The sequence below is a fragment of the Tiliqua scincoides genome, chromosome 12 (genome assembly GCF_035046505.1).
Source record: "Tiliqua scincoides isolate rTilSci1 chromosome 12, rTilSci1.hap2, whole genome shotgun sequence".
NCBI classification, from domain to species: Eukaryota; Metazoa; Chordata; class Lepidosauria; order Squamata; family Scincidae; genus Tiliqua; species Tiliqua scincoides.
Genome location: NC_089832.1, coordinates 17,960,511 through 17,975,953, shown reverse-complemented (window position 1 = coordinate 17,975,953; position 15,443 = coordinate 17,960,511). Strand labels below are relative to the sequence as shown.

The window sequence follows — 15,443 nt, the reverse complement described above, 5'->3', positions numbered from 1 at the left end:
TTGTGGGTTTGACCCTGATCAGTGTCATTGCTCAGTCTACTGTGCCCTAATAGTGTTTTTGCATATAAATATCTGCTCGTAGTACTTAAAAAATGCAGCCCTTTTCTTCTGATGTTCCTCTCCTGAGCCGTGTGGGGCAGCTTCTGGGGTGCCAGCTGCATTTTGCTTTTTGCAAACAACTGTTTGCACACTCACCAGAGAGCTCTCTTTGCTTCTCAGAATGATTCACACACCCCAGGGGACTATCGACATATGTGTCCCACCCTCATAAACGCCTTTGTGACGGCAGGTATGCCACTGCCAAGCATCTGAGAGCCGCTGGCACAAGCAGCCAGCAGATCCACGCACCTGCCACTGACTGATCCAACCTGTAGGTAAGATGGTGGCAGGGACAGGTTGTGGGAGGTTTGGGGGGGGTGAGGACAGGGGGCGGAAAGGGGAGGATCTCATTGGCAGTTGTGCAGGCCGGATCCTTTGCCCACTTCTTGGATTTACACTAGCAAAAGAGCTGGCGTGGGTCCAAGCAGTGGCATAGCTAGAGGGAGTGCAAAGCACTAAGTTTTGCAGGGAGCCTCACCTTGACATGCAAGTGGCCCCTCCCCCTCCCCTTCAGATCCATTCCGAACAGTGGGAGCAAAACAGAGGCATTTGCCTGGACTGGCCATGCACTCCATCCTGCACTTCCCTCCGTTTTGCTCCGACCACCCAGAATGGCTCTGAAGGGGAGGAGCCACTTGCATGCATGCTCCCTGCAAAACCCAGTGCCTTGCTTAGATGAAAAGCTTAGTGCCTCTGGCTACACCACCGAGTCCAAGGAGACCCATTGGTGATCAGGCAGCCTGTCAGGAAGTAAATAAAAACTGTTTTTACTTGCCTCTTGCTGGTGGTCTGATCAGTCCCATCCCCCCCAACATATCATGCAGTGCACACTCCATGGGTGCGGCTGCACCCTATGGACTAGCAGGGATAGGATTGGGCTGCTAGTCTATTGACTAGAATTTGTCTCCATGGAGAAGGAACTTGTAGGTTCTATGGTAGACTGCCATAGAACAGGTTCTGTACACCTAGTTTTCCCCTACGGGTAGGGAAGCAGCTTCAGAAGTAATTGTGACTGAGCTTAAGCCACAGATGCTGTTCAGCGCATAGGGTGGAGAGAGGCTGCACAGAAGTAAGAACAAAAGCTTCTGGTGTTCTCATGATTCTTATGTGATTGTTTGTTTGGCCGTCGCCTTCAAAGCACACTCACAGATATGTAACAAGGCACATCAGTTCAGAGGATCAAATTGTTTTTGAAAGGCATATCAACATGTGCATTGTCTAAAGACTACCTGACTCACAAAGAGTGTTCAAAAGCAAGCACATCACCCAGGGTTTGTTATGAATTCCTGTACTAATTCAAACACCTTTTGTCTTATGAGGTCAAGATTCTTTATTATGAGAAAGTAGCAGAATGAGCTCAGGCAGAGAAAATGCACACTCAGAATAAGCTTTTAATGGAAGAAAAATCCAGTACCTTCTGGAGCATTGAAGTACTTGCCTCGACTTAGGGTCTTTTTAAATGTATATGTCTAAAATTCTGAAATAACCTCTCTTTAAAAATGGAAGTTAAAATATTATTCCTTTGTATGTGGTAGAAATACATGTTCTTAATTTCATCAGTGCATTGTTCCACAATTACTTAAAAATTAAAATATTCCTTCATACATTTCACAACTGGGAATTGTGTTATTTAGCAGGAGTGTTATTTAGCAATATTTGTGTTATTGGGCAGGAGGTCTGGTCTAGAGGGTAGAGCCTCGGTTTGCCTGAAGATAACATCCGCAGATCACCAGTTTGAGGCCACCGGCGACCTTGAAGCAGCTGACAAGCTGAGCCGAGTTATTCCATCTGCTCTGAGCGTGGGAGGATGGAGGCCAGAATGTCGCGACCAGATCAGAAAGAAACATCTGAATGTTGTGGTTTCTTGAAAGATAAAACCTTCTTTCAAATTGTAAAAATCCCTATGGGGATTTAATTAGCCTGCCTATGTAAGCTGCCTTGAATAAAGTCCGAGGAGAAATCTGAGGACCAAGAAAGGCGGTATAGAAACACCTGTATTATTATTATTATTATTATTATTATTATTATTATTATTATTATTATTATTATTATTATTATTATTATTATTTAGTGGCCATTTAAAAAGTTTTGTTGTAGCAGAAATGGTGAATATTTTGAAGGCATATGTGAAAAATCCAATACCAGCTTTCCAAAATGTCCAAAGACTGCCAGGATTCAGCTGGTCCAGAAGAAAAGGGATATTGGAATATAAGGTCACTAATAGACTAGAACTGAGGTCATCTCCCTGGCACACAGCTAAACCCAATGCTTCCCCCTATGAATTCTTCCAAGAAATAGGAGTAAATTATCCAACCATAAGGAAAGATAGTAAGCAGCCCTGGGAAAATGTAGTCATTGCACAAGAACGGAAACCAGGCACCCTACCAGACACAGGGTGGCCATGGGCTAAGTTCAAAAGTGTGATAGGATGGACAGGACCAATCCATCCATTTCAAGGATGACATCCCCACCCCTCCTGTCTGAGGGCCCAAATGGGGACTAGTTGAAGGTCCACAGCCCTCAGAGTGGCATTCAGCTGGGAAAGCTCCCAGCACATCAGGAAAAGGTTCACTTTTCAGTTGCAGTGATGGTATGAACTCAGCTTCAGAAGTTCTGTCTTGTGTTGCTGATATTTGATGAGCATGTCTATGTGGGAAGGGAGTGATGTGCAGAGATCATGCACCCAAATCGTCACCTGGAAGGGTGCAAGTGGGTTAAGGCACATGATGCTTTTTCAAGTAATGAGAGTTGGCTTATTAGTCTCTGTCCGGACAATATTCGTCCTGAATATTTGGCAACTCCTGAAAGGAGAGGTGGATTGATAGCTTCTTAACACAGCCACAGTTTCTTCCATCAGGCCCCAAACTTTTTGCTTCTCTGTTTCCTAGCAACCACGCTCTTGAAACATGTCCACAACATATTTCCACCACAGATATTATAAATCCTGAGGACGTGCTTCCTGCCAGAGAGCACACCACAAGCTAATAAATGGTGTCTTTTTTTAAGAACAGAGATGGTCAGCGGGTCGCACTGTGTGGCATGACAAAGTTTGCTGAAATCAGGATGAGCAGCTGTGATGAAGTGGGGCTCAGAGACCAGCAGCTCCATGTCTGTGCTGGGACGATGCAATTCCATGATTCACAGGGCTATTTAAGCCTCTCCTTCCCCACAGTTTGTTCAAGCAATTCCCTTCACCCAGTTGCATTTTTCCCCCCACAATGGAGAAGAAAAGATACCGGTAATTGAATTTTTTTTTTCATAAGGACTGCCTTTCATGGGAAGAAAGTTTGTTTCACAATAAGATTTGTCTAGCGCAGAATGCAAAACGGCCCGCACAATGTCTTGACCCTCAGTTCTAATGGCACCTCTCGTCTCTAGACCTGAAAGATCCTTAATAACCCCTTTTCTCTTTTTGCAAATCCAGCCAGGAAGCAAAACAAGCTATACCTGGAGCTCTTGGAGAAAATCTGCTTTCCTGGAGATTGATTCCTGAACATTCCTGGCCAACCTTGGAGGATTGGCAACCCCACCTGGTGGGCTGCTGTGTCACCCTTGGGTGCAGTTTGGTGAGTCACAAACTCTGTCGGGCTGGCTAAGTAGAATGTATGTTCTCTGGTTCTGACTTGTACTGCCAAAACAGTGGCTGGGGATGTAGCCTCTCATACCTCAGGTAATCCCAGGCAAACAGGGATCCTGTTGTAGCAACCAGTAATCTATAATCCAAGACTGACTGAAGGGGTCAAACTCCTCATATGGCCAATTCAAAAAGCAGTTGAAAGAGAATCTGTGTTTTAAGTGCAGCAATACCTTGACTTTCATCCACTTGACTTCCACTGCTTTGCTCTTTCAACCATTTTCAGTTATAACTACATTTCAAATATGGTCCATGTGCTTTCCTCTTTGGTCCAATTTCATCCAGACTTCCATGATGTTGGTCAACATACGCATGTTAATTTTTCTTTTAGCTCTGCTTATTTAGGTTTTGCATGTACTTGCATGTGTTATACAGTGAGTTATTTATGTTTTCCCCAGCCTAAATAAATTGGCAAGCTAAATAAGACTAGGCTTTGACATACATCCATTTCTGATTTTCATCCATGCTCTGCTCCCTAACTAGACAAAAGTGCTGCATCAAGAGTATGAAGAGAGTATAGCTGTATCAAGAGAGTCGACTAAATGCTCTTCTGCATTATATGGAGTAATAGTCAACTGCAAACGCTGCTCACATGTAGTCAGCATGATAATGTCACTCCTACCCCTTAGAGGACTGTGCAGCTCCCATACCTGCAGTTTTAAAGAAAAAGGCTATGCATCTTTTTTTTCCCTACAAAGTCTTCCCAGCTGCAATTCTTTATTGGTTTGAATGCTGCTAGTTTTGCATTAATAGCTGATCTATCAAAGATCTACTTAATCGATACTCTCATCCCTTTTTTCACACACTCCTGTGATTGCTCAGAAAAGCTGCACGAGAAGCAAGGGAATGGAACAGCACAAAAATATTGCTGGGGACCAGGTGAAGTTGAAGGGAAGCGCAATCTCTCAGCCGAGCTCCGTCTTAAAGGGGATGGCCACATAGGTTGGTTGCCTTGCTGTGGCACTGTCAGGGCTCAGTGTTGCCAGGGCAACCAAGTCAGTGCTTCCTTGACTGATGCATCGCGGCTTCCAGCCTTGTTACAAACAGGTGTCCTTGGCATGTTTGGGTGCCTCTACTGTGGCTGAAACTGTGTGCATATTGGCTCAGACTGGATTCCGAAGTCTGCTTCTGCAGTGCCTTTCTGTAACATTTCCCCAAATGCAGTCACATACCATGGTAGCAGCAAGTCTATTATATTAGAAAAAATACACATTGAAATGAATGGAGACCCACCTGAAATTGGCTCACGACAAACCTAGTGGTTCTGACCCACAGTTTGAGAAACACTAGTCTAGACTCAAAACACTGCCTTGAAATAGGAAATAAAATAAATATATAATATAATATAATATAATATGAATGTTTATACTTTAAAAATCATAAGATTATTACTATAAAATTTGCTGGATCCAGCCAAAGACCATTCTAGTCCAGTTTCATGTATCCACTGTGGCCGACCAGATGCCTCAGGAAGCACACAAGACAAGATACCTATCTTGCCACTCCCTTGCACCTGGCTTTGACAGACAGCCTACTTTTAAAACCAGGAGGTTGTGTATACCCATCATGGCTTGTAACCTGTGATAGACTTTCCCTCGATCAATCTGCCCAATCTTCTTTTAAAGGCATCTAAGCTGGATGCCATCACCACATCATGTGGCAGTGAGTTCCCCAGGTTAATTACATGCTGGGTTTAAAAATGTTGGTTAAGTAGTTTCTTTTAGCTAAAGAGACAGGCTGCTGGTCAGAGTGGAAGAAGGACATGCAGAGAAAGGCTGCTGAATATTTCCCTGTCCAGTCATTTTGCTGCTCGCCTCCCAAAACCACTTTTCTTCTCATGGCAGAAAAGGCAGGACCCTGTATATGTTCCTCCCTGTGTGATTCAACTGCTTTGAGAACGCAGAACAGGAGGAAGGGGAAGGAATTTGTCCCACACTTGCCTTCCAGCTGAACTGCAGGCTCCAAGGCTCCTCTTCTGTTTGAAAATAAGCAGAAAGAGACACGGAGCTCTGTTTCGCATCCCGTTTCGCCCACTGCTAAGCGGCGATTAATCACCCCATAATGTTCTAGTACTGTGGCTATTAATATCTGGTGGTTGTTCCGGCAACCTCACAATAAAACCTGGTGGCTGGCAGAGGAGAGCTGAAGAGAACAGAAGCCAGGAGCTGTCACTGAATCAGAGCATGTTTCTAGTCCTCATGTACCACCCACAAGACCTTGCCCATTTGGCTCCATGGCAGCTAGTTATGCTCCATGCAAAGACTGGATAGAACATAAGGCAAATGCCCTTCTGTTCCACAACTGAACACTGTGTGGCAGGCCCGTAGCCAGGATTCTAGCGGTGGGGGGCGACGGGCGACTACTTTTCAAGGGGAGCAATGATGTCAGGTATCTGTACTGGTGGGCAAAATGTATGGAGAAACATCAAATATCACTAATTTGCATAGAATAAATGCATCTCTGCATGCCATGTAAAATGTATTGCCTGCATAGAAATAACATGCAACATATCCTTTCATTTACACACCAGTGCAATACACAGGCCTGCAACCCTGCAAAACATATCACTGTGATGCAGGTAGTATTTGTTGTTGGCATCCTTCAGTCTCGGAAGACTATGGTATGTCTGAATAGTGTTCTGGAACAGAGTGTACTCTCCAGTGCGCGAAGCCTGGGTAAAGTAGATATGGAGGATAGACTGTTACCCACGCAGCAAATCCCCCTCTCCACGTCGCTGAAATGGTCCAATGGAAAGGCAGAGGCCAATACGGTTGGTTCCAGCGGCGTCGCAGGAGTTGCCAGAACGTGACTGTGTTCAGCCATGAACTGCCTCAGGGACTCCGGCTCCGGATTTGGCCTTGAGGTTGACTCCTGAAGCCTTTTCCGTAACTGGATGTAGCCACAAGGCAGTGGAGGTTTGGGATCAGAGTTTTCCTTCTCTCAGATGAGCTGCCTTCCCAGGCTGACGAGTCCCATCTATCTGGTGACTGTTTAGTCACCTCTTACGACAAGTACAGCTAAACTGAGGGCCTATTCTTATCCCCCAGCCCCCAGGGGGAAGGTACTTGTATTGAAAGTGCCTATTTAATACCTATCTAACACCTATCTAACACCTATATAATGCCTAGTGCCTATGCAACACCTATCTAGCACCTATCTAGCACCTATCTAGCACCTATCTAGCGCCTATCTAATACTTACATACCTATTTAATGCCTATATAGCACCTATTTAACACCTATTTAGCACCTATCTGACACCTATACAACACCTATATAATGCCAAACACCTATATAGCACCTATTTAACACCTATCTAGCACCTATCTAACATCTATCTAGCACCTATCTAACACCTATCTAGTGCCTATTTAACACCTATCTAGCACCTACATAGCGCCTAACACCTACATAACACCTATTTAATGTCTATATAACGCCTATATAACGCCTATCTAACACCTATATAGCGTCTATTTAACACCTATATAGCACCTATCTAGCACCTATCACCTATATAGTGCCTGTCTAGCACCTATCACCTATATAATGCTATTTAGTGTCTATCTAGCACCTATATAACATTTGTCAATGACACATTGCTGATGCATTGATACATATTAAAATAAAATTTATTTACTTTACATAAAAGCAAGAGGAAAGATATGCTAGTCAAATACATTAACGCCATTGGAACACTAGTTTTTTTACAATATACATAACTTTTAAAAAGCAAAGTACAGAAGATCTGAATTTACTGAATTTACCTGGTTGAGCTGAATTCTCCCAGCTTTCTGAGAGTTGAATCTCCTTAAAACCAGGCATAGATCCAGTGTCTGTATTTGGGAGGGCCCTGGGCTCCCACCTCTGTGGCCATCTGCTGGGTGGGTAGACCTGGACTTGGAGCCCAGGTTTACCTGCTGTATAGACCTAGGCCCCTGCTTGAGCTTATTGCTTCTGTGGGCAGGCAGACCTGGGTCTGGGCTCCCACCTAGACTTGGAGCCCAGGTCTACCTGCTTGGGTAGACCTGGGCTCCTGATTAAGCTTATAGCCTACATAAGAACATAAGAAGAGGTGTTATATAAGTGTTAAGTAGGTATTATGTAGGTGTTAGATAGGTGTTAGATAGGCACTATATAGGTGCTAGATAGGCATTATATGTGTTAGAAAGGTACTAGATAGGTTTTGCGTAGGAACTAGATAGGCATTATATAGGTGCTATATAGGTGTTTGGCACTAGATAGGTGCTATATAGGTGTTAAATAGGTACTTTCAATACAAGTAAATACTACCTGCATCACAGTGATATGTTTTACTTTTGCAGGGTTGCAGGCCTGTGTATTGCACTGATGTGTAAATGAAAGGATATGTTGCATGTTATTTCTATGTAGGCAATACATTTTACGTTGCATGCAGACATGCATTTATTCTATGCAAATTATTGTTACATGGCTTTACAGATAATGAATGCATCTTTAAAAAAAAAAAACCCAAATTATTTTCTCTTCATGAAATTTGGGGGAGTTACGGGTATTTGATGTTTCTCCATACATTTTGCCCACCAGTATAGATACCTGACATCATTGCCCCCCTTGAAAAAATAGTTGTCGTCCCCCACCTCTAGAATCCTGGCTACAGGCCTGCAGGGAGGGTGTCGCCTTCATGCCCTGCTAGGCTTCCCAGCAGCACTTTGTCTGGCCACTGCCACAAGCTGTGTGATACCCAAAGCCATTTGCTGTGCAATGTAAATGGAAAAAATATTGATCTGCAGATATTTCTCCTGCTGGTCTACCTGCACAAGGAGTTCTCTTCTCTTCCCCCCTCACTTGCACTGACTGTTGGTTTGTGTTTTTTAAATACCGCGCAACTATTTTTTCAGCCAAGAGAACCCACAGCAACAGCCTGCATCACAACTCACAGTAATTTTATAGCAAATTGACCTTTCACTTGACCTAGCAAATTCACTTGACCTTTTCTTTATATCAGAAGAGAAATTTTACTCTGTTCTCTCAGGTCTCAGAATCTGACCCATGAATTCTCAAGGTCTGATCGATGAGACTCCAGGACTTGATTTTGCAAGGGGATGCCTGGGTGAGGGTTGTTGCCAGGAACTCAGGAGATGACTGTAGTGTAACTACTGCAGTGTAACCCCCTGTATACAGGGGATAGCAATTGCACTAGGCAACAAGCTTTATGGGTACAATAAGCTGTGCTTGACACTAGTGGCCTAAGGGCCCAATCCCATCCAATTTTCCAGTGCCGGTGTAGCCGTTCCAATGAGACGTGCATTGCTTCCTGTGTTGGGGAGGCAGTCATGGAGGCCTCCTCAAGTTAAGGAAATTTTGTTCCATTATCTAAGGGCTGCAGTGTGGTTGCACCGGTGCTGGAAAGTTGGATAGGATTGGGCCCTAAATTGTGAAAACCTTGGTAAGTACGAATAACACCATCACGTTGTATATCACTGGAAAGCTAACTTAATGCTGAATGCAATGAAACAAACCAAGTTGGAATAACTGTTTCTATCCAAAGGTACAGCCAATTAACCAGAAAACCTTCTATTTATTTACTTAATAAATGAAATTTGATTTCATTGGGGGGCACTACAAGGTACTTTTGCTACCAGTCATATATAACATGATGGTGTTATTTGTGCTTACCAAGGCTTTCAGAATTGAAACATTTTCTGGTTAATTGGCCATAACTTTGGATAGCATACAGACATTCCAACGGGGTTTGTTGCGTTGCATTCAGCGTGAAATTACTTTTCCAATGATATGCAACATGATGGTGTCATTCATACTTATCAAGGCTTTCACAATTAAAACTTTTTTTGGTTAATTGGCCATAACTTTGGATGGCATGCAGATATTCCAACGGGGTTTGCTGCATTGCATTCGGCATGAAATTACCTTTCCAATGACATGTAACATGACGGTATTTATTATTGGTACTTACCGAGGTTTTCACAATTTTGGCCATGGCTCAGTTTGTTGCCACCCCCCTCTAGCTACGCCACTGCTCTCCAGCCCTCTGCCTGCCTGCCCCAGAACCTTCCTCCCCCCCCGTCCATCTAGCAGCTGGTCCCCGCTGCAGAGCGCAGCCAGAAGCCAAAGGAGCAGCAGCAGCAGCAGCTTCTCCGGACGGGCCTCGTCCATCCAGCTGGCGCGGGGGCGGAGGGGGAGGAGGAGGAGGCGCCCCCGGAGCTGGCTGGCCGGCCGCCTCCCCGCGATTGGAGGAGCGGCGCCGCTCGCCTCGCACAGCGCTCTTTATAACGCGCGGCGCGGGCGCAGGTGGAGGAGCGCGGCGCGATGTGGCCGCCGTCGAGGGAGCCGCTGCGGCCGGGCTTCTGGTCGGCGCTGCGGGCGCTGCGCAACCGCTCCTCGGCGGAGCTGGAGGCGCTGGAGCTGGCCGGCCTGGGCGGCGCGGGGGGCGGCGGGCGCGAGGCGCAGGGCCGGCTGCCGCTGAAGGCGCTGCTGGTGGCCGCCTACGCGCTCATCATCGCCGTCTCGCTGCTGGGCAACGCGCTGGTCTGCCACGTGGTGGTGGGCAAGAACCGGCGCCTCTGCTCCGCCACCAGCCTCTTCATCGTCAACCTGGCCGTGGCCGACCTCATGATCACGCTCCTCAACACGCCCTTCACGCTGGTGAGACTCCCCGCGGGAAGGCGCTCTGCATGTGCTCAGAGGCCCTCTAGTGGGGCGGGTGCATGTCCTGACCTGACCTCCGAGAACCGCGTTGGTCCCGGAGCGCAGCTCAGAACTCCAGGCCAATGCGGCGGGCAGGGGAGGCAGAGCCTCCCCACCGGAGTCCTTCGAAAAGCACTGCCTGTTCCTCTGACCTCCCTGCTCTGCACATGGGTTGTGGGTGAACTCCTCCGTGGCAGTGCTTTTCGAAGGACTCCGGTGGGGAGGCTCTGCCTCCCCTGCCTCCCCACCCCTGCTGAACACCCTTCTCATGCAGTCCGGTGAACACCCTTTATCTTCAGTTGGGTGGCGTTTCCTAAACCTGCAACCAAGACTGATTTACGTTTATTGTATTTATTTTGCACGTTTCTATGGTGTCCATCAGTGTTTCTTTCTCACTGTCTGTCCCCCCGCCGTACCACTTTGCATGATCCACCTAGTGGAAGTACCGCCAGAAGTAACGGGCAAGGATGTCATTGCCAGTTCCTTCCAGATTGGGAGGTCAGACCTAACACAACAAACTTGGGTAAGAGGCTCAGGGTGGCTGGGTGGGCTTTTTCAAGCACACTCTGAGGAGCCGAGCCTCCTACCACAGTTTGTTGCATTGTGTTGTTGTTCTCACTGACAGGCAGCAAGGGTCTGGGGACATCTCAAGCACCACCGGTGGTACAATTGAGAAACTCTGGTGTACACGGCTCCTCCCCTCTTTACTGTGCTCCTTCAGCCTACTCTTGGCTGCATCACCAACTCTGTTCTCACTGTGTACCTAGTTTCATTCTCTTGTACAGGGAGGGTGGTCCAAGAGGGTCCGCAGTTATATACTGTTGCACAGTGACTTGTTGAACTGACCTGTCCTGTCACTGTGTTTAAACCCCAAAAATGTCCATTAAGAGGGTTCCTAACCCCTCCTCCATACATTCAATCAGTCTGTAGTAGCTGTAATAGCAATAATAGATTTATTACACTGCAGATTTAATAGCAGTGGAGGGAAAAAAGGGTTTGGATTGCAGGTGTGGCAATACTTTCGGATGCACAAATTGAAGAGACAGAACATGCAAAAGTCTCATGCGAAGGACAAAGATCTTCAGATTGAGATAGAACAACTCTGACAAAAAACTGAGGGGGGGGGAATTATACCATTCAGGTGCTATACCGAAAGGCTTGGAAAAACACCTGCACACCTTAGGGGCCTGGCATGCTGTGGTCCAAGTGGTCACCAAGAGTTGGACATGCAACCACCGTGGGTCTCAGTGAATTTACTCCTTATGTGCTGTAAAAGGCAGCTTTACTTGGAACTGCACAAATTCTGCAGAAACACCTCTCGATAGCCTCACTCTGCTCTTGCGCTTCAGGCTAAGCTGACCCCACAAAATGTGGCAGATTCTCCATTACAGAAATGTGTTCTCATGAACCTAATGTACCAAAAGGCAAAGAACTGGGAGTAAGCCAAAAGAGCATTCTTGCCATGCCATCTCAAGCAGCTGTGGAAGAAGAGCTGGAGGGTGGGAATGTGAAGCCCCTCTCTCCCATTCCCAGCTTTGCAGTGGAGGGGGCTGCAGGTGAAGTAGCAGTTCAACTGTACTCAGAATTACCCCCCCCCCCCATTTGCCTCTCAACAGTTAGTCTTCAGGGGCATCAAACCTTCTCTGAGTTACCTGTTTGATGTTCATACCTGAAGTTTGATTTTCTGGAGTGGGCTTCTGGGCATGTGAGTATCAACTGCTTAGCTTTAATACCTTTTGACAGATTGCCTACCTTTGCTGGTCTTTTCCAGGTGCGATTTGTGAGCAGCACCTGGATCTTTGGGAAGGTGATGTGTCACGTCAGCCGATTTGTGCAGTACTGTTCTGTCCACGTGTCTGTTCTCACCCTCGGAGCCATCGCTTTGGATCGGCATCAGGTAAGACACGGCAAGGTCCACGCGCTCTCTAGCATCCTGATTAGGCACCAGGGTGACCCACAGTCTGTGCCAAGAGGATCCAGCCTTTGCAAAGCCAAATAGATTGTGCCTGGTGAAACAGAAAGGTCTGGTAAAAAGCCACTGACAAGCAAAACTGGGCGAGCTGTTTCATAACTCTGACTGCTGCAAAGAGACATTTCAGGTCCAGAGCATGAGGGATTTTGATGATCGCTTTTTAGGTTTCCCACATTTGTCATTCCAAAGTAACGCTGGCTAGAATGGGAGGTTGATGGGCAAACTCTGAATGGGCAAACATTCCTACCCCCATTCACAGCTTAAAAACACTAAGAAAGAACATAAGAAGAACCTGGCTGCTGGATCAGGCCCAGCGCCCATCTAGTTCAGCTTCCTGTATCTCATAGTGGCTCACCACACCAGATGTCTCTGGGAGCACACAAGACAGTAAGATACCTGTGTCCAGATGCCGCTCCCTTGCATCTAGCACTCTGAAATAGGCTACCTCTGAAACCCAGGGGTTGCAGGTAATCATCATGGCTTGCAACCTCTAATGGACTTGTCCTCCATACATCTGTCTCATCCCCTTTAAAGGCATCTAGGCCAAGTGCAAGACCTAGAAAGGAAAAAAAAAACAATGTTTCTATAGCTTGGGAACCCCTGGGGGCTAAGAATAGGTCCTCAGTTTGGCTGTACTTGTCGTAAGAGGCGACTAAACAGCCACCGGATAGATGGGACTCGTTAGCCTGGGAAGGCAGCTCATCTGAGAGAAGGAAAACTCTGATCCCAAACCTCCACTGCCTGGTGGCTACATCCAGTTACGGAAAAGGCTTCAGGAGTCAACCTCGAGGCAAAATCCAGAGCCGGAGTCCCTGAGGCAGTTCATGGCTGAACACAGTCACGTTCTGGCAACTCCTGTGACGCGGCTGGAACCAACTGTATTGGCTTCTGCCTTTCCATTGGACCATTTCAGCGACGTGGAGAGGGGGGATTTGCTGCATGGGTAACAGCCTATCCTCCATACCTACTTTACCCAGGCTTCGCGCACTGGAGAGGACACTCTGTTCCAGAACCACTATTCAGAGTGTGATACCATAGTCTTTCGAGACTGAAGGATGCTATAGCTTGGAGAATATTTTATGAAAAGATTATCACACCACCCCCCATCCCGGGTTTCAGCTTATCTTTATTTATTCCATGACAGTGTGTCCCAGTGATCTTCACAGGACATAGTTTCAAAGCATATGCAGACTGGGGTCTGAGATTATCTCTTTCAAAGAAGCATAAAGTGTGTGTTTGTCACACAAAAATTTAACCCCCTTTTACTTCCATAGGTTATAATGCATCCCTTGAAGCCCAGGCTGTCCACTGTGAAAGGAGCGCTCTGCATCGTCCTCATCTGGGTGATGGCCAGCTGCTTCTCTCTGCCCCATGCAATTTACCAGAAACTGATCTGGTTCCCCTATGGGTAAGAAAAACAAGCAATCCCATCACTGACAGTGACACAGGTTGTATTGTCTGTTGCTGCGCTCATGGGGTATCACGAAACAGGAGGCCAAAGTGGGCCGGAACAGAGTTTTACTTAAGCTGTTCCACTCTTAAAATTCTCTGAACTGACTGCTCAAGTTTCTAGTCCCTGGTTGGTGTTTCCCAGAACCTCTAGGGAAGGGCCAGTGGGGAGGAAGAGCTAATGCTAATAAGCAAGAGAGCAGGGCTTTGCCCTCCAAGGAACCTGGGGTCAGCATTACTAACGGGAAATTGTTATTTAAAGCATCTATGGACTGTATCCCACAGGAGGGAGGTCACATAACTAACAAGCCCCTCCCCATAAGAAATGTCGGGCATACCAAAACTAGGTATGTCTGGGAGAAGTCAGCAATATTTCCACAGATATCTAGCACTTAGAACAGTGATTTTTAACATTTTTCTTTTCATAGCACGTTGCCCTCTCTGGTCTTTGCCTCTTGTGATGTCACATCTGGTTTCTAGGAGACTCTTTGGATTCTACAGCTCTATTTCTAGGGCGACTGTCTGTAGCAATGACTTCTCTTCTGGCTGGAGCGACAATTATTCATTAATAGGGCAATTAATTAATAAGGCAAATTTTTAATGTCAAGTGATTTTTAGAAATCCAAAAGGTGGTTTGTTCCCACTAGTGCTGTTTGGTTACGTTTCTAAACAAGAAATAAAATTAATACTGGGCCCCGGAGCTTCTAAGGCTGGCCTGAGTCCAGGATCATGACACCTCTTTCCCTGCATGTTAACTGTGGCAATTGCTCTTCTGTGTTCCAGAAACCGAACCAGCCGAATAGTGTGTCTCTCCAACTTCCCCCCTCCAGCTGACCTTTACTGGAAGTACTTGGATTTGACCACCTTCATCCTGCTCTATGTCCTACCTTTGTTGGTCATCTCCATCACTTACACCATGGTGGCCAAGAAGCTCTGGACGAGGAACGCCATTGGGGACATGACAATGGAGCAGTACTACATCCATCAGCAGAAGAAGAAAATGACCTTGAAAATGCTGGTGGTGGTCGTGGTGGTTTTTGCCGTCTGCTGGTTCCCGCTGAATTGCTACTTGGTCCTGATGTCCAGCAAGGTCATCCACAGCAACAACGCCTTGTACTTTGCATTCCATTGGTTTGCCATGAGCAGCACCTGCTACAACCCCTTCATTTACTGCTGGCTGAACAAGAGCTTCCGCTCAGAGCTCAAATCCCTCTTGGGTGTCTGTTGGAGGAAGGACGTCTCTAGGAATCATCCCCTCCAGTTTGTATCGCCGCCTTACAGGCATGCTTGGGACGAGAATTGCCACTGCAAACATGATCTTGTCTTTCAGCAGACCAGAGACAGGAATGTGGCACGGACAGACATATCAATTGTTCAGCCTATTGTCCCTGGAAGCTAAGCCTCTGGGCGAACACACTGACTGCTAAGGCAACTCCCCAAGGCTTGCATGCTTGAGGCAATAGCAAATCTGTATGCAGAAGCTTGGCAGTCCAGGCATTTGCAAAATCAGGGCTTGGTAGCTTCCGGCCGTAGCACGTGGGTTCCAGTCTTACATAAGCCAGTTCCAACTGATTGCGGCTGCGTGGCGCTAGCACACTGGCGA

General features: G+C 46.6%; 1 protein-coding gene across 1 annotated transcript; it reads left to right on the top strand.

Annotated features, from left to right (window-relative positions):
• Positions 1-252: 252 nt before the first annotated feature.
• LOC136663219 (G-protein coupled receptor 83-like) lies at positions 253-15,239 on the top strand. The gene is made up of 7 exons (XM_066640204.1): positions 253-289; positions 4,556-4,675; positions 5,681-5,739; positions 10,177-10,377; positions 12,191-12,316; positions 13,666-13,799; positions 14,624-15,239. Exons 1-7 carry the CDS (start codon positions 253-255, stop codon positions 15,237-15,239), a joined length of 1,293 nt encoding a protein of 430 aa, XP_066496301.1.
• Positions 15,240-15,443: the final 204 nt, after the last annotated feature.